The sequence below is a fragment of the Rhea americana genome, unplaced genomic scaffold (assembly GCF_003343005.1).
Source record: "Rhea americana isolate MKP2758 unplaced genomic scaffold, rheAme1 scaffold_344, whole genome shotgun sequence".
Classification (NCBI taxonomy): domain Eukaryota; kingdom Metazoa; phylum Chordata; class Aves; order Rheiformes; family Rheidae; genus Rhea; species Rhea americana.
Window position 1 is genome coordinate 129,647 of NW_028186473.1, and position 17,956 is coordinate 147,602.

Below are 17,956 nucleotides of genomic sequence, written 5' to 3' on the forward strand. Positions count from 1 at the left end.
CTAAAAAAGTAAAAGCTTAGAACAAAACTCTAAAGTAGGATTTTCSTCTTGAAGAGCTAAGTTTTTCCAASTGTGATGAATACATTCAACGTAATAGATGGCACAGCTCAGTTATTAAGCATGGGTTGAAAAGAGCAGCAAATTTAACAAACCAGTATCTTAATAAATAGCCTAGAATAAAAGGAATAGAACGAGACTGTCACTGCTAGTTAACACCACTAAATCAATTAGTTGGTAATCAACATTTGAAGTTTTGCAGATTCCTCTCGCTTACCAATGAAACGGAAATATGATGGAAGAAGAAATAAATCCTTAAACCATAAAGTACTTCAGATTTTTATTGTATAGCACATTTACTTGTCTTCTGGTTTATTGAAGCAGTATGTCAGACAACATTTGCCACAGTAGTGCCTGTCAAAGTGGCTAGCCATGAACACTCCTGCTCCACACTCCTCAGAAGGGCACTCTCGGCGCAGACGACTGATTTTGCCATTCTCATCCACCTGTAAACAACAAAGAAGCAAAAATCTCATATTCACTCATCACCTTTTAGCATCCATGATYTTTCAGTATTTTCTTTGGCAAAGCATTACTTATAATTACATCACAAGCTTCCCAAAGCAACTGTCAGTTTCTCTGCTATTTAAGAGAGAAAGACTATTTGCAAATACATGCCAGGCTATGTGAAGTCTAATTATGTGCCTAGAACACTGCTCTCAAACTCTGTAAGCGTTTTGTCCCTTTCTGTTACTGCATAGCACAAAATATGTGAAGTTCTTCAGCTTTACTGAAAGCTAAGCTCTTACCAAAATTCCCCTAGAAATAGTTCTGCTTACCTTGTAATACTTCAGCACAGCAAGCTTAACCTTCTTTCTCTTATGCTTGTTCTTCTTAGGAGTAGTGTAAGACTTCTTCTTTCTTTTCTTAGCACCACCACGAAGTCTCAACACAAGGTGAAGAGTTGATTCCTATTTGTAAAACATTATATAGACTTAGAATTCTTTCTCAGTCTGTGACTAGCATTTATGTAGGCTTGTTCTTTTATTTACACAAAGTATTTAAGTAGCAGATTTAAAGCTCTAGCCATCTAAAAGGCTTTAAATTATTTTTACTTTGCTACTAAGTTTGCAAATGAACAAACTCCCTAACAGTTCAAATATGAGAAATCTATTGCAACTACATTATTTTAACATAGGGAGGATGCAGTTTCATAATGCAACTAAGTCAATCTGTCACCTATTTATTGCCAAAAAAAAAAAAAATAATGCTATCCTCCTCTTATATGGCATTGCTGCTCATCTGTTCTGACCCTGCAGTCAATCTGTGAGTAGTTTTCACATTGGTTCGCTAAATYAACTCACCACAGAGTGAACAGCGCCAGGAGACGCAATGGAAATGGAAGCCATTAAAGACATTAACTTTTGTCCTGAAACTATACCCTCAACTGCAGTGATTTATAGGTCTAGTCTTAGTATCACTATTTCCTAAGCGCTACCTACCTAAATAACGTAGTTCAATTTACCTGAAGCACTTCTTAGGCTCAACAGCTAGTTTGTACTACAACATTCTATTGAACCTTTTCTACTCACTTTTTGAATATTGTAGTCAGACAGTGTGCGTCCATCTTCTAACTGCTTACCAGCGAAAATCAGTCGCTGCTGATCAGGAGGAATTCCTAATAATTAAATAAATTAAGATTAAATAAGAAACAAAGTGAGCCAGRCAATCCTATCTGCATAAGAAATACACCAGTCGAACTGAAAAAAATTATAAAAAAGAAAATGCATTTTGAACCTACCTTCCTTATCCTGGATCTTAGCCTTTACATTTTCTATTGTATCAGAAGACTCAACCTATTATAAAACAAAAGGTAGTGTTAAAGATTAGAAAAAAGAAATACGTGTGGTTAATGTAAATCTTGACGTGATGTAGGAAGTTGAGAGCAACCTGCACGCCACATCCTACCTCATTTGCTCACTGCAACGAGTAAATCGATGTCAAATCCATATAGAGGAGAAAAAAAAAAAAAACACAAACCCAAACCCCGGAGACCATATTTTCACAATCAAAACCGTGCTCGGCCTTTGAAATAGCCGGGAGGAGGACGAGACCCACGAGATATGTCGGCCTCGCCGGCCGTGCTGCCAAGGCCCCTCGAGCCCCGACAGCTGCTCCGACCTCCCCYCAGCAGCCCGGAGCACGCGAAGGCCTGCGCGCGGCGGCGGCACCCCAGGCTCACCTCGAGGGTGATGGTTTTCCCCGTGAGGGTTTTCACGAAGATCTGCATGGCGAGGGGCGGCGGRCCCGGGCACCACACGCCGCAGCGGAGCGAGGCCTCACCAGCGACCTGCTCGCGGAATGGCGGCTCCCCGAAAGGGCGCCGCGCCGGCCCGCACGGGGTTTCCACCCTCGGCAGAGGAGGGGCTCCGCGCCGCGCCTACGGCTCCCGAAGCGCACCGCCGCCCCGGGCCGCGCTGAGGCCTGCTGGGAGGTGTAGTTCCCGCCCGCCGCCCCGGGGCCTCATGGGAGTCGTAGTCGGAAGCCGGGCGAGAGACGGAGGGGAACTACATTGCCCACAACGCACCGCGGCCGCCTCTTCCGCGCCCCGCACCGCCTCGCGCGGCCGCAGCCACTAACGGTCGCGGGCGGCGGTTGGAAATGGGCGTGTAGGGGTGGGACAGCGCTGTTAGCGCCACGCTGTCCCCCCCCTCCCCGCAGACATTCACGTCCCGTGTCTGCCTATGTCTGTACAAACATACGTTCGGGTAGATGCGTGGGCCAGGGTTGTCTTCGCAGGGGTGCGTACGTGCTGTGCACCCTTCGCAGTGGCACTAAGGGCTAAAGCAGGATGGATGAGGGCTGTTGCTTGAATACACGAGTACTAGCTTGTGCTGCTGTAACAATTTCAAATTTTATTCTAGGTTTTGATTTGGGGCACCTATCGAGCAAAAGAGGGAAGAGGTGTATGCTTCGTGTAAGTAAAGGAGGTCGTAGGCAGCTATGCCGAGCCGTGGCGCTGGAGGAGATAAGCGTTCCGTCTTGCCTCCGATTGTTTTTGAGAAAGACAAGAGATTTCTGGAGAACGTACGAAGATACATACTGACCGAAATCGAGAAAGTGGGTTGTACTGAGCAAGGGCCACCTGAGGAGTATTACATTATATACAGAAACGCATTTGACAAGGTAACAAGCATTTTCCAGGTAAATGAGCAGTGGGCAAGACTAACAAGGAATACTTCGGTGTTTACCCGTCTTCCCGGGGCGGGGGGGGGGGGGTGTGTGTCAAACTCATCGTGGCCTGTTTGCATTGTTACAGGGGTCAAGACTTGGTGTGTCATAGATTCTCAACCATTTTTTATGTGTGTCCCCTGCGCATACTCCGGTCAAATAGAAGCCATAATAATGACTTCATACTAGCAGAAATTATATTATAGTAGGATTTGTGCTTGATAACCATCTGTGTTAATTTTATGGCAGTTTTGAAATGATAAAATGTTAAAAAGTTGTCCTAAAAYAGGGGAAAACCTATTCCCATTTAACTCAAGATCATAACGTAAACACTTTACTCTCTGGGCTAATATTAACTGCCTTCAGTTAGTGTGAAAGGTTGTTGGTGAAGCTTTTGAATGACTCCTGCGCTTGCGTGCCTGATTCTCTCTGCCTTTTTCAGCCACAGAGATGAGAGATGCCAAGAAGGGAAGGAAAAAAAAAAAGTAGGGGACAGGGGGGAAATTCCTACACAGCTAATTTTCTGGGTAGTTAGGAATAAGGGCTACCAGCTGTGCTTTTAAATCCTGAGTTAGACTGATATTTTAAGCCATTAAAATGCACAGCCCTTGCTTCTTTGCTTTTCAACTCCTGTAAGTGTTAAGGACAGTTAGTGCCTATCTGGATAAAATATCTTCTGTTACATGAAAATGATGTTCGTAGCTGTCTAAATAAATAGTGATTGCTTTAGTTTTAATAACACTTATGGTTATTGAATCTGAAAGAAGTTTGGAGACTGTCTTTCAGCACGCAAAGCATTTCTGTATTTTCATCAATTTAAACAATATTATTTATTTGTTTTAGGGACCTCTTTTTTATTAGAGCAACACTATGAAGCTTGATCTAAGAAGTATTAATTTACTATAAATTTGTTGTGCTCGTTAGAAAGTTCTAGAAAGTTTTTTTTTCTGTTAATTATCTCAGTATAAACATTGCATCCAAAAATACATTTACAGATAATAGAGTATGTTACTGCATACAAGAACATCCTTGTTGCAATCAAACAGGAATATGAGACATTTATTGTCACAATCAAGAATGGCCAAAGGAATGCATTTTTTCTTCATGGGAGGTTAAAAGTTTTGGCATCTGAACCCACAACTCTGTTATACTACAGGAAAAGAGCAATGGAGTTTGAAGACAAGTAACTTATCTCTAATAATAYTTAGAGCAAAACATACTGTTTTACTTATGACATACAATAATTTAGTTGTTGATGATTTCTCACACTTACATTTTTCCCAATGGTTCTATTCTTATTTTTTTATATGGAAGCTCCCAGTGATTGTGTAAACCTTTGCTAAGGCTTTGCTTGTGAGTTAAACATGCAGATTCTCTCCACTTGTAAAAAAAATAGAGCCATAAAGTGAACATTCGTTGCTAAAATGCATTGTATTAGGTTGAGAAATACAAAACAGAGAATATTTTCCTCAATTTACAGTCTTACATTTAAGAAGTATTGCTATATAGCTGTATTTATGGGATTGGCTTCTCAAAAGAGACAGTTACCTTGCCACATGCAGTTTCAAATAGAATAATGTAGCAATGTGGAAGACAGGCTGTACAGAGAACAGCATGTCAGCAAGCCCAGTTCAACAACATTTGGTCCTGGTGTTCTTGCAGTCTGATGTAAAAAGGGAGGGGAGGAAAAAAACCAAAAATAAAAACCAAACTGTTTCCTTTTTCAGGATAAAGACTATTGAGAAGAATTCTGCAAAAATTCAAAATATGATACTGAGAATTCAAAACATAAGAAGGGTACCCTCTAAAAATTTTGAAACCCCGGGGAAAACAGTAAATTCTGCTAAGCCCATCCCAGGTAAATCTATTATTTTGTTAATCTTAAAGTAAGACTGGAAGGTGGCAAAAATGATGCCCATTTGAAATAGGACTCCAGGAGAGATACAGAGAATTACATATCTCTAAGACTAAGATCCGAACGGGGCAAACTGAGAAAATTAGGAAGAAATACAGAATAAGCAGATAATGAGATAAATACAGCTTGTTTGTGAAGAATGAGTATGGCCTTTGTTAAGGGAAGTCCTGCTTTACACATCCATTAGAGTCCTTTCAAAGGGTAGGATTACATAAGTGATACAATCTTCTTGAATTTTCAGAAGACCTCAGAGAAAGTCTTTGAAGGAAATTAGGCAGCTGTAAGATAAGAGGGAAAGTCTTTGCCTGGATAAATAAATATTTAAAAGATAGGAAATGGAGAGTGTGAGTAAGAGGTCAGTTTTCATAACAGAGGCAGGTGATCTATACTATTTAGCATGCCAATAAATGATTAGAGAAAGTACGTCATCTTTGCTGATGGTACTAAGGTATACAGGATGGCAAGGATGAGAGTAAAATGCAAAGAAATGCAGGAGAACTATGAGACTGAATGTTAGCTCAGCACTAAGAGCATTCAGAAAAGCAAATCAGATACAAGGAATTGTTAGGAAAGAAACAGAGGCCTAATGATATTCTCTCTCTCTTGCATCTTGCAACTTGAGGTGGTCCAAAAGGGATATGATAGGACTGTATCTCAAAAGAAAGACCTGGAAGAGACTCACAACAGAGCAATCAGGAGTTTGTAAAAGGCATTTTCTTCTCACACAGGTCTCAGTATAGAAGAATCACTCAAACCGGATTCTCTTTCTAAACACCTTGCTCAGCTAGACAGAAAGATAATAGAATTGAAAAAAGAAAGTGAAATGAAATACGTCCCTGGGAAGAAAAAGATCAAGTTAGAACAAGAACTCCTGCACTTACTGGCCTTACGAGATACAGCTGAAGCAAAAAGAGAAAAGCTGAAGACCAGGTACAAGTGCATATCTGTAGTATATGTAGTATATAACATTTTTACTTCAGATATGTTCCCACACAGATAGCCTTTCGTTTTGTCTTGTGCATTAAACTGAGTACATGAATTAGTTTTTAATACAGATATTCATGATACTGTTAGGTGAATATTTCTTGATTGATGTAATGGTACTGATCACATACCTGTTTTCCTCTTTAATTATCCATAGGTATACTAAAATTTTGTTAGTTGCAAATGTTATTTCTGCCTGTGCAAAATCAGCCAAGACTATCACCCTGCAAGATCTCCTCTCTCAGATTATGGAAAATAAAAATGATGAAAGAGGTAAAATCATTAAAAATTGAGTGACAGTTTTATAAAGAATGGGAATRTAAGACTAGAAAATCAGCTGTAGTGGACCAAAAGTTTTAGGATGGTGTCTTTTATTTCTGTGTCTGGCAACTTTGAGGGCACTGGTGGTAAAGCTGTCTGAAATGTTAACTGGTGCGGTGAAAGGAGCGTCCTAAATAAATGTTGTATTTGGAAGACTATTTGTTTCTTAAAAATACAATACCCTCTGTATAAATTATATGTCTTAATTATGTTTTCTTACGTTTTTTAAAGCAATCTTAACTCTGATTAGCTCTTTGAGATAATAATGTAGTTATCCTACCGTGTTTTATATTTCAGCTCTTGATGCCTGTAGTAAAATGGCTGAAGATTTGCTTGAATACTTTGAAAGGTAAAAAGAATATGGTTGTATAGTTCTCTGTATTAGCAGTTTACAACATTGCTGTTAATGTAGCATATTGAATGCAGTCATTCCAGGACACATCAGGCTTTTCTGCTTTTTCTATCCTTTTTGGTGTTTGCTGGAGTTGCAGCCTTGCACATTGCCAGTTGTTTATCCACTTAAAAGATGGAGCAAATATTGATCTCTGCACACTGTTCTACTCTGCGCGTTGATCCAAACTCAGAGGCTCCTCTTTGGTCCTTTTTAAGTTACCAAAATGGAAAGAACTAGTTCTTGAGATGTTTCTAATTTGTTTGCTTCCTTGTGGTGTAAATGCTGACAAGGTAATTTTAAATACATTTCTATACCTATAGATGAAAACATACAACTTATGGGATTTTCAAAACTGTACAAATACATTATGCAAATTGCACATTGGATATTTTTAAAAATTCCAGGAACCTAGCTGATTATTTCTGGTGCCTAGCTCTTGTTGCTATACATAATCCTTTGGTACTGAAAATTCAGAGTACGATCATCAACTCATCTGGTATAGCCTACTACGTAACAGAATCACAGAATAGTTGAGGTTGGAAGGGACTTCTGGAAATCATTTAGTCCAACCCGCCTGTTCAAGCAGGGTCACCTAGAGCATGTTAGACAGGGTTGCATCCAGGCGGGCTTTGAATATCTCCAGAGAAGGAGACTCCACAGCCTCTCTGGGCGACCTCTCCCAGTGCTCTGTCACCCTCACAGTAAAAAAGCTTTTCTTTATATTCAGGCGGAACTGCCTGTATTTCGGTTTGTGCCCATTGCCTCTTGTCCTGTTACTGGGCACCACTGAAAAGAGTCTGACCCCACGCTCTTGACACCCTCCCTTCAGATACTTATACACATTGACAAGATCTCCTCTAAGTCTTCTCCAGACTAAACAGGCCCAGCTCTCGAAGCTTTTCCTCATAAGAGAGATGCTCCAGTCCCCTAATGATCTTTGTAGCTCTGTGCTGGACTCTCTTCAGTAGTTCCATGTCTCTCTTGTATTGGGGTTAGAATTGGGGCAGAATTGGACACAAAAGCCATTAAAAGGAAACAATTGTATCCTATTCTTGGCTATTGATGAATTATATTAGTGCCTCCCAAATCAGGGTTTTACAAGAAACGAAATATAAGTTGGTTTTTGTTTCCAATTCTGAAACAAATGGCTTTTTTTCTGCAGATTGATACTTAGAGTGAAATGGATCAGCCTGCTGAGAGAAAGTCTAAGATACTGGTTACTGGGTGACACAGGCCGTAGCCAGGATGATGAATTTAGTGGCTGCTGTCACTGTTACTTGATTGTAGTTGGAACAAGTGGTTTCATTTGTCTTCTCTTAATTTAATTATATGAAGCAAGATTGTGCCCTTACTTTGTACTATAGCATGTATGGAAGCATCTATTTTAATAATAGATTGACTGTCCTTTGAGAAAGTAGTGTCCTTTGTGCTCGGCTAGTTCTTAAGGAATAAAGCCAACAAATTCTAGGCAGGCCCAGGACAAATTTTTGATGCCTTACTCAGTTAACTCATATGGCCTTGAGTATTACAGTATGGATGGGTTGCCTTCTGTTTCACTTTCTTCTCCTCTCCTTTCCCCAAACCATTTCTTTCAGCATTATCCTTTTTTTTTTTCTTCTAAATCCCTTCTGTGACCCTCTTTTTTTTTGGTAAGATTTCCCCATTGATAACTGTCTTCCAGTTCTTATTATGGACGCAGAAGAAAGTTAATCAGATGCATGGGGAAACAAAGTTGCTGCTTCTTACAAAGCTTTATAAACGTTTTTATCACAGTGTTTTGCAGTATTTTTAGCGTTTGAGCTTCTTGACTAGATCACTATCCCAGCAGCCAATCTTTTTACATATATCATGTATTTATTTAGCGTTCCTATAACAGATCATGTTGCTTTTTTTTTCCTCGTTCTAGGTTCAGTGAATTACTTTCAAGTGGTCAGTATCATGCTGCAGCAACTTCTGCAGCAAACACTTACAGAGGAATTCTTAATGAAGAAACTCTGGAGAAACTTGAATGTGAGAATTTCTATTGAAAATATATAACTAGGTTGCTTATTAGAGAGGTTTATTTGGTATCAGTTTAGTCATTTCAGTGGTTAGGAATTTGTTTTTTATCAAATGAGATTTTTTTGTGTGGGTTTGAGGTTTACACTTAACATTCTAGCTGAGGATAAGTAAAGCTATAGGGCTTTTCTTCTCCTTAGGGAATGTCCTTAACATTTGACAAAGAGGTGCAAAGCAGGGGATAGCTGACCCTCAACCATTGCTTTTGTTGCTGTTGGTAAGGTATTGGGATAGGCAGTGGGTTAAGGGAAAGAATGGAWTATAAACAGTAGTGTACAGCTTTCAGAACAAATTTGGCTGACAAAAGTATGACCAGCTGTTAGACTTCCTTATGTTAAATTCAGAGCCTTTTCAATCATTTTGAGTTTCAGGTTTGCAGAAGTATAAATGCCCATTACCTTCTCTGTTTAGTGCAGATCAGATGTGATCAGTATAAAGCTGTTCCCGCAGTAGTTTTAAAACATTTTATTTCTACTGATAAATTATGTGCCATGTACAAGGACAAAAGTGCACTCACTGTTTTGTAATTCCATTCCTTACTGTTCTGTGTTTTAACGTAGCCTCTTGAGACAGGCTAGCTTCTTGAGCCATAAAGCAGTATTAGCTTCATTAAAATTAGTTTCTGAAATCTTTCAATTTCAGATTTTTAAAGAGTAATCACAATTTTTAAATACTCCAGATAAGCGTGATGTCATCTTTTATAGTTTAGGCCTCCTGTCAGTGTTCTGATTTGCATTTAGAAACGTAAAATTCAGTGATGACAGAGGCAGAAGCACCTGAATATTTTGTTTTTCCTCTGGAATGAGCCATAGAGGCATTGCTAAACTTTTCAAGTTCAGTATTTTTTTTTCCTGTGCGTGTCTTACTGGCATGTGTTCAAGGTCAAAGGCAATAGCTGAGAGAACTGTGATAAGCTAATATTTGAGATCTGACTTACAAATCAGATTATGAATCTATGACAAGTTGTGATCTAGCAAAAATACACTTATGTGCTTAGTGTCAAGTACCTGAGTCTTGCTGATTTCAGTGGCATCATGTCTGTAAAGTACGCTACTATAACCCTCAAAATAAGCAAGCACATTACATTTTTGTAGGATTTGAACATTACATTGTAAATGCTTTGGATCACAGCCTATATCTCTGTAGAATGGGATGTGACCCTAATTTATACTATTGTAGTAGAAATAATAAGCAGTTTACAGAGAGCTTTTTGTCACCTTAATAGAAGATGTTTTATTTCCAAAGAGATAGGTAGGCCTTCCCAACATAATTCTCTACATTCTCACTAGAAAAATGGTTTAAAGTTGCACACATCTCTATGAGATTTCCCCATTAACTGTCAATGGTAAAGGATTGTCATGAACCCTCTGCCTTCAGTTTTGAGCAACCTTAATTTGGAGCGATTAACATAGTACCTTAAATGACTCAGCCTCACAACAGATGTAGTAAGAAAGTTTTCAAATGTTTTAATGGGTATTTGTAAACAAAGACAAAAACTTAAGAAGTCTTAAATGGTGACTTTTTTGAGTGTTCAGCCAATGACCTTTTTCTTTATCTCTTTAGTTATTGGTTGTCTTCAAGGAAGAAATATCCTTCTAATGAAGTATTTTGAGACTCTCATAAACTCAAGTACTACGACTGGATTGCCTCAAAATTCAGCCATAACTCTGGATGCAGTCAAATGTGCATTGTCTGAAAAACATTTGAATATTGTAATGCACTGGGTTACACAGGAAAGGTAGGTGTTTTTTCTGCACTGAGATAAACATGAGGGTTATGCCATCCACATTTCCTCCTCAAGTCATGAGGCTTTGCCTTTTTTTCCTTTCCTTTGCATTTTATCTGAGGGATTTTAATTTAGACAAATATATTAATGGATTTCTCTTTTGATTCAGTTATTAAATCCAGTATTAAATCTTAAATTCACTATGAGCATAGACCAAATGAGCAATACCAACAACTGCCTCTGCAGAATATGGTTTGTATTGGTTGCTATCGGCCTTTGTTACAGCATTGCAGATTCCAGTTTTGTTCAAGCTTATTTTCTCTTGTGTTGTAGTTAAAAACCATACAAAAATAAGATTTTCACACCCTTCTGTGGATGAAAAAATTGTAATTAGTGGAAGACTAATTTCTTCCMTTTTTATTGTTGCTGTCAGTGGCAGATGCACATTTTTGAACACGATTGCACTGAAAACATCTTTATATATGTCATTTACACAAATAGGATACAGTCATATTTGAATTTTTAGAACTGAGTCTGTCTCTACAATATCATTTTTGAAGGCCCTATCAGAGATACGTTTTCCTAATGCAGTGTAGATTTGTCTGAAGTGATGAAAATCTCACCAGAACRATCTGGCATTGGATTAGCTGTAGTTGTTGCCCCTTTGCTGAAAACCATCTGAAAAGAGCAGCAATATTCTTAAAGGTTATCTCATATTTTGGGTATGAATTCAGATTATAAAGCATCTTGTGTCAGGATCTAAATATCACCTTTGTTTCAGTCCTAACCCATAACTTGTCCTACTCATGTGAAAGAACCATTACAACATGTTCTCTCAGCGTGCTGAAATCGTCACTCTTAAAGCAATTAGACCTAGCTAGTTACATCATCACACTTAAACATATTATTAAATGCATTGTTAGTAAGCAGCAGCTTAGTTCCTTGAATATCCTATGTCCAGCAAAACTGAAAGGCTACGATTGTTCCTCCTGACTGCAGTGGACTGGCACTGAGGTTCGCACTGGAAGAAATGTTGCATCGGAGCCTACTGCCTTCACTGCTGTTAGAGCTCTCTGCTGCAGTTGAGACATCAAGGAAGGGACTACTTCCTCAAAAATAGTGTTAGGGCTGTAAGAGGGACAGAAGTGCTGAAGAGCTGAAGGGGTATAGTCTAATATTTGTACAAGCAAATATACGCCCATATGCTGAATTCACCTGTGCGTGAGCTCATTCTGAAATATTTGAAAGTTATGAAGCATATTAGTAATACTGGTTTATTTTATTACCTTGTCTTCTTCAGGCTGATGTTTTCTGAGGCATTAGGAGATGTGATTTATGACTATGGGAAAGTGGAACCAAGCGACTTGTCAAAATGCCTGGCTTTGGCTCAGATTGTATATGATCAGTCTGGTGTACACAAAAAAGTTGCTCTGTGCCTATATGAGCAGGGCCAAATTTATACAGCAGTGAATTATATTCGGAAACTCAAGCATTTTTCTTTAGGTGAGTAATAARGCACTCATAATGTCATTCATGATTGTTCCACCATGTATTTATTTCAAGCTTAAGAGTGACATTTTGAACCTCACTTGTATAGAAGGCATTTGAAGTAAATACAGGAATCCAGCCTTCTTGTTACTAAGTTTTACAAGACCCCAAGTGCTCTGTTAAAATGTCATGCTCCATTAAAACGTCCCTGTGTTTTTTCATAACGTCAATACATGTATGCTTTTAAGAATGGAAGCTGCATAACACATGTGAAATAAGGAATTTCTTCTGATAGATGTACTTGTAAATACCCACAATTTGCCAAGAATGCCAGAAGGAGAAGGTGGCTTGTAGGAATTTTAAGAGCAGTTCTGCAGTTATCAAAGCAAAGGTTAATTTGGCCCCCTCTAATGCGATCATGAATTCATTAATCAAATTGTTACTGAAAGGGGGAAAAAGAGACATTTCAGTGTGTCAAATGAGCTCTTCAGGATGTTATATTGGTACAAAGCCTGCAGATACTGATAGCATTACATTAATCTTACCTAAGTGCAAATGACAAGGTGAAGAGATTGTAGAAATGGATATCAAGAAAGATGACAGTAAAGCAGATTGTAACATTAGAACCCTGCTAGGAATTTTTCACCTTTTGGTTTCCAAATGATCTCTCAACCAAGTAACATAAAAATTGACAAATAGCATTTGATATGAAAGTAATCCATTTTTTTTCTTGTGATGCAACTTATGTCTCTGAAATACGATAAAATAGATATTTCTTTTGACATCAGTATATTACATTTTTGGTTTTGTTCTCCAGAAAAATTTAAGGTTTACCACATTTGTCGTAACTGAACTGTAGCAAGCCTGCAATTTCAAGATTGTTTAAAAGATTAAGGAATAACACTTATTTCCAAGGTTTCCGCCTCCTGAGTTCTCTCCCTCTTGTGGTAAAGCATTAATTCATGAACTTTGTCAGAATATAAGTTTAGTTATTGTTTGCAGTACTCCTAGAAAGGGGCAATCCTTTGAAGAAGGAACTTGTTCCTTCATTGCTCTGGGATGTGCTTTCTCTGTGTAAGCAGACTAACTGCAAAAAAAAGCCTTTTGTTTGTTTGTTTTTTGTGGATTCTTTGCAGTTTATTTCCATATCAGTTTTGCTGTGTTTGTTTCTATGTTCTGTTCTACTTAGCTGCCTTCTCACTGTATCTTTATTTTGTTTATATATATTCTTGCTTAGACTACTGTTCAGTTAAGTTATAGTTTTCTATTCTTTTATTTCCTGACTCTCTCAAATAACTTCAATGAAGGTTTTTTTGGTATTTAGTTCTTTGCTGATGTTTCATAGTTTCCTTATTTTATGAGATTTCTAAAATAATTTTTTTCTCAAAAAAAGAAGATGTAGATTTTGATCTCACACTAGCTTTTCCATTGTGTTTTGGGAGAGCAGAGTACAAACTATTTTGTTCATTTATGGTGAAGAAGGAGAGAGGTGACTATATGGAAACAGCTAATAATCTTGGTATCTGATTTTTTAGATGATTACCTATTTCTACTGGAAAACTGTCCTGCTACTGAATTAATCTCTTGTCTCAGCCAAGAGTGGTTTAGAAACCCACCACTTTCATCCATGGGGTCTACGGTACTATCTCTTATTTCAACTGATCACAAAAAGCATGGCTTTCAGCTGTTGGAGGAAATGAGCAAGAAAAGTAAGTATAGCAAAATGTTAATTACAAACTTTTATTGTGAAGTTTTAAAAATACCAAATTTTAAAAATTCCTAGTCCAGCTGGGAAATAATAAAACATCTTTGTATCAAGTGACAAAAAATAAATAAGGAGAGTTGATAGTCATTTGTTATGGTAGAAATTTTAATTCAGATCCTAGTTCAGCCTATAAATTACTTTGGATRTGTTGCACCTGGTTTATAAGGGAATCTGGATAAAAGCTTTTCCTTTACAGTGAGTCAAGTCTTGCATTCTCACATCTTTTTGGAGTTCCCTCAGAGATGAAGATTACTTACTGCAAATTTTAGGGTCTTCCTGCTTGTTCTTGCCCACACAGATTCAGTCTACTGTTGCATAGAACACTCCTTGGGGCAACACTGCTGCCAGAATAACTGTGCAGGCAATTTGCTTGCTTCTAGTAGAGCCTCTATAAACTGATTCTTGGCCAACCTGCAACTTCAGCACATATTGGTTAGGCACAAAAAATAACCAAAGTTCTATTTTGTTGTAAGAGTTGTAAGTCCCCAGAGGAACTCATGCTGYCACATGCAGAAACAGAAGCTCTCTATGCAACGTGAACTCAAACTAAAGGCAGACAGCTGCAACAAACTAGGTGGGCACCAAGTCCTGAAACTACTCTGCAGACAGACTAATACGTATCTGCCTGGATGTATTTTTAGATTTAAGCATTTTATTGGCTAATAGTTCTGAAAATTAGATTTTCTTTATCCAGTGATACTTACTTGCATCTACTGTGTTTATTATGTTTTACTTCAGTAAGACAATTAAATGCCTTTAACTTTGTGTCCGCTACTCACCTGTCATTCTATTGCTCTTACGATTTTCAGAAGAGATTTTGAGTACAATCGGAGGTTTTGGCCTTTAATCTTTTTAATTAAAAGAAACATTATATTTCTTAGAAGTCTTTTATTTGATCTTTTTTTCTCTCAGTCTTTAATCTTAGGATTTAGAGGCTAGCTAGAAAAAGTGATTTGTATACTGTGCTTCATATGAACAGTAAAACACTGATCAAACCGAAAGCTTGATCTTTTTATGTTCTTTTTTCTTTCTCAGATACATTGGAACAGATGATTCTAAATGATACGGTCTGTACGGTACAAGGCTGGAAGAAGATAGCAGATACATGTGCAGAAAATAAACATGAAAAATTATCTCAGGAAATCCTCTCAGTTATCACCTCACAGGATGGAGTGTTTGAAAGTTCACCACATGAAGATGAAAAAGATGCAATGTTAATGGAGCATGTTTTCTGGTAGTTCTGTAACAACAGAGGGAGCTCTTAAAGCAGTCAAGTGAAGAATCCTTTTAGCTCTTTCTATGAACCATAGTAGACATTAATGTCTGAGGGAAAAATACTGAGAATAATTTTACGATCAAATACTAGTTATTTGTTCCTTTTAACATGTCTCTGTGTGAATGTGTGTGTGTTTGTATTTTGTTTAACTGGAAGTGTATTCTCAGTGTAGAAGAAAATTGCCATAAGGAAGTCTGGAATGGTATGCTATGGTAATATTGCCATCTGCTTTCTCTTACCTATCCAGTTCTCCACTTCTGTGCATCATGTCTGTCCTTTAGTACAGTGCTGGAGGGACACCACACTAGTTCTGAACCTTGTGAGTAAGGGAAATTACTCTGAGAGGATCATCGTTCTGAGGGAGCTTTGTGGCAGTGTGTTGCACAATGTAACCRTACCCTGATGCCTGAACTTCCTTCCCCTCCCCACCCCAATAGGCCGGAAGGGTCAAGCACCRTCACTAGAGTCATATTACAAGTTCAGTTACAACAATTAACAAATTCTGTCAGAAATGTAACAAATGCCTGCTTAAATTTAGGCATGAGTTATATGCATCCAACTGGYACTGATTGCTGTGAAATTGTATGATCTGAGGGCCATATTACACAGTGAGAGTCAGTACTGGAAGCTTACTTCGCTTATATTGCTCACTAAGAGATAGGTAATTCAGTTTCAGAAAAATGAAGATGTCCAACTGCAGTCTTTGCCAGCAAATTCACTGGATATGCACTGGTAGAGAATTTATTTATTTATATATTTATTTAAAAAAAAAACTTTCAGCCCTCAATAACATAAAGGGGAAGAACTCTGAATATTGTCTGCTGTTGTCAGTGTGGTACATGTTTGCAAAAACAGATATTTTTGTAATTCTGATCACTACAACTACTCCTATTTTGTTTCAGTCTTAATATGTTTTAGCATTTTTAAAAAGCTGCTGGGCTGCATTTATTATACTGATAAATCTGCAGAACTCTGCAGGTTTTATGATAGAATTTTCTTTAAAAGAGAAGAATTCAAATTCTGCAGGTACTGGAAGAATTGCATGCCGATGAGGAACAGAAAAAGGTATCTAGTTTTCATTCTCAACATAAGGATTAAATTTATGGGGCATATTTTCTATAAGTTAAATATATAAATATGTATATATTTCCTGAAATAAATTAGTATTAATTATTTTTTTCCAGTAAAACCTATCATTTAGTAGTGTGTTTCCAAATGCTTACAAATTATCCTTGCTCTGAGGAATTTTTGAAAGTCTGATTAGAAATGCACTCTTTGTAATGAAGATTCAAACTTTTTATGTTGAATATGATTCAAATCTGCCAAAGACTGATGGATTTAGCAGGGCTTTACGTGTTTATGTTTAGAAAAAGGAAAATTCTGTGGCCCTGGGAAGTAGTGTCTTGTCAGGATGCCTTTGCATCCTTGAAGGGGTTGGTGTGGTGGGTTTTCTTTGTTTTCTTGTTTGTTTGTTTTTAAAGCCAAAGCAGTGTATTTTATACTCCATTTGTTACGCTGAGAAGAAATTGATAGTACTTTTAAAAGTCAAAGGGAAGTTGACATGGGGGGGGCAGAAAAGGGTGAAACTAGCAAAAAGAGAAAGATTTAAAATGTTTTTTATCTAATTTACAGAACATACTCTAGGATAAATGATTCCAGTGACATGCTGCTGAAACTTGACTTAATGTTTGAGTACCTTTTCTTGGAATTACAGTGAACTTCRAATTAAGAATGTAGTTTTCCCTTTTTGCTGCTTATTGCTGTTAATGTTATTGAAATTAATATAAGCCTACCACGATAGACGTATATACTGGTACAAATGCTCCAGAAGTGGTCAGGTGAGAAGACCTGCACTGATGGCTTCTGTGGGAATTCTGAACACAATAATAATAATAAAGCAGCATTACACACCGTGTTTGTAAATGTAGGCTAGTATGGTTTGGGGGACTTCTTGGTTTTATAAGATGTAAAGAGAACATTAGATGTTTATTTCCACATTAAGATTGTTTTAGCTGTCCAAAGTTTTTCTTTAACAGCATCAGAGCATTAATTACTAGAACCTGGTCTTTTCCTTAATGCATCTAGACTTTACCAGAGTAGCCAAAGACTTCTATGTGTTTTGATTATGAAAGGAAGAACAGTTGGATTCTGCAGAGAATCTTGTTCCAGAGTCAGGTACAGTCACATAAGCTAAATACAGTGGTTAATAGCCATTTATCTTGCCAGTTACCGAGGTGAGCATCTGATCTCAGATACACTGTGTATATTGTAACTTGGTTTATGTTGTAGAATAGATCAGACTGTGGCCAAAAGTGTGAAAACRATGAATGAAACATCTGTAAACATTAAGCAAGTTTAAAAATATGTCCCTAAATTCCTTACAAAACATTGCCCTCAAACTCAGATATTTTTTACTTTGAAAATGTTACCCGTTTCTCAGAGATGGAGAAATAAAGAGAATCTGTCTGAGATCTATCATCTGGCTGGTAAGAGAGATTGTGAAACACTTTGGATACTGGCAACATTCACTTTTCTTGCTTTCTTTTATTTAATAAACTCAGAATTTGTAGTTTTCTCAGTATCTGACAGATTTTGACCCATATCAAAAAAAAAAAAAAGTTGAAATGGAATTACAATAAAGCRGTTGTGGGGTTTAAAAGTACTTGATAAATGAACAATGTTTACAGATCTAAAGCATCATAGTCCTGTGCATTTTTTTATTGCCAAGCTCAGGGTAGCTGACTTTATTCCTAGCTCTTCTTGATGAGAGTGCTCCCCTTATTTCCTGTAAATCCCCTCAC

At 37.7% G+C, this 17,956-nt stretch overlaps 2 protein-coding genes across 2 annotated transcripts; one reads left to right on the forward strand and one right to left on the reverse strand.

Moving 5' to 3' along the window:
- Nucleotides 1-320: 320 nt before the first annotated feature.
- RPS27A (ribosomal protein S27a) lies at nucleotides 321-2,401 on the reverse strand. The gene is made up of 5 exons (XM_085311573.1): nucleotides 2,240-2,401; nucleotides 1,799-1,853; nucleotides 1,590-1,675; nucleotides 837-968; nucleotides 321-503 (listed from the first exon to the last, which is right to left on the reverse strand). The coding sequence occupies exons 1-5, from the start codon at nucleotides 2,285-2,287 to the stop codon at nucleotides 354-356; spliced, it is 471 nt and encodes a 156-aa protein (XP_085167699.1). The 5' UTR covers nucleotides 2,288-2,401; the 3' UTR covers nucleotides 321-353.
- A 235-nt stretch (nucleotides 2,402-2,636) lies between these two features.
- On the forward strand, nucleotides 2,637-16,348 carry CLHC1 (clathrin heavy chain linker domain containing 1). Its single transcript, XM_085311574.1, has 12 exons — nucleotides 2,637-2,798; nucleotides 2,922-3,183; nucleotides 4,224-4,411; nucleotides 4,956-5,086; nucleotides 5,872-6,073; nucleotides 6,285-6,400; nucleotides 6,746-6,797; nucleotides 8,749-8,852; nucleotides 10,464-10,638; nucleotides 11,927-12,129; nucleotides 13,650-13,823; nucleotides 14,915-16,348. Exons 2-12 carry the CDS (start codon nucleotides 3,001-3,003, stop codon nucleotides 15,115-15,117), a joined length of 1,731 nt encoding a protein of 576 aa, XP_085167700.1. The 5' UTR covers nucleotides 2,637-2,798; nucleotides 2,922-3,000; the 3' UTR covers nucleotides 15,118-16,348.
- Nucleotides 16,349-17,956: the final 1,608 nt, after the last annotated feature.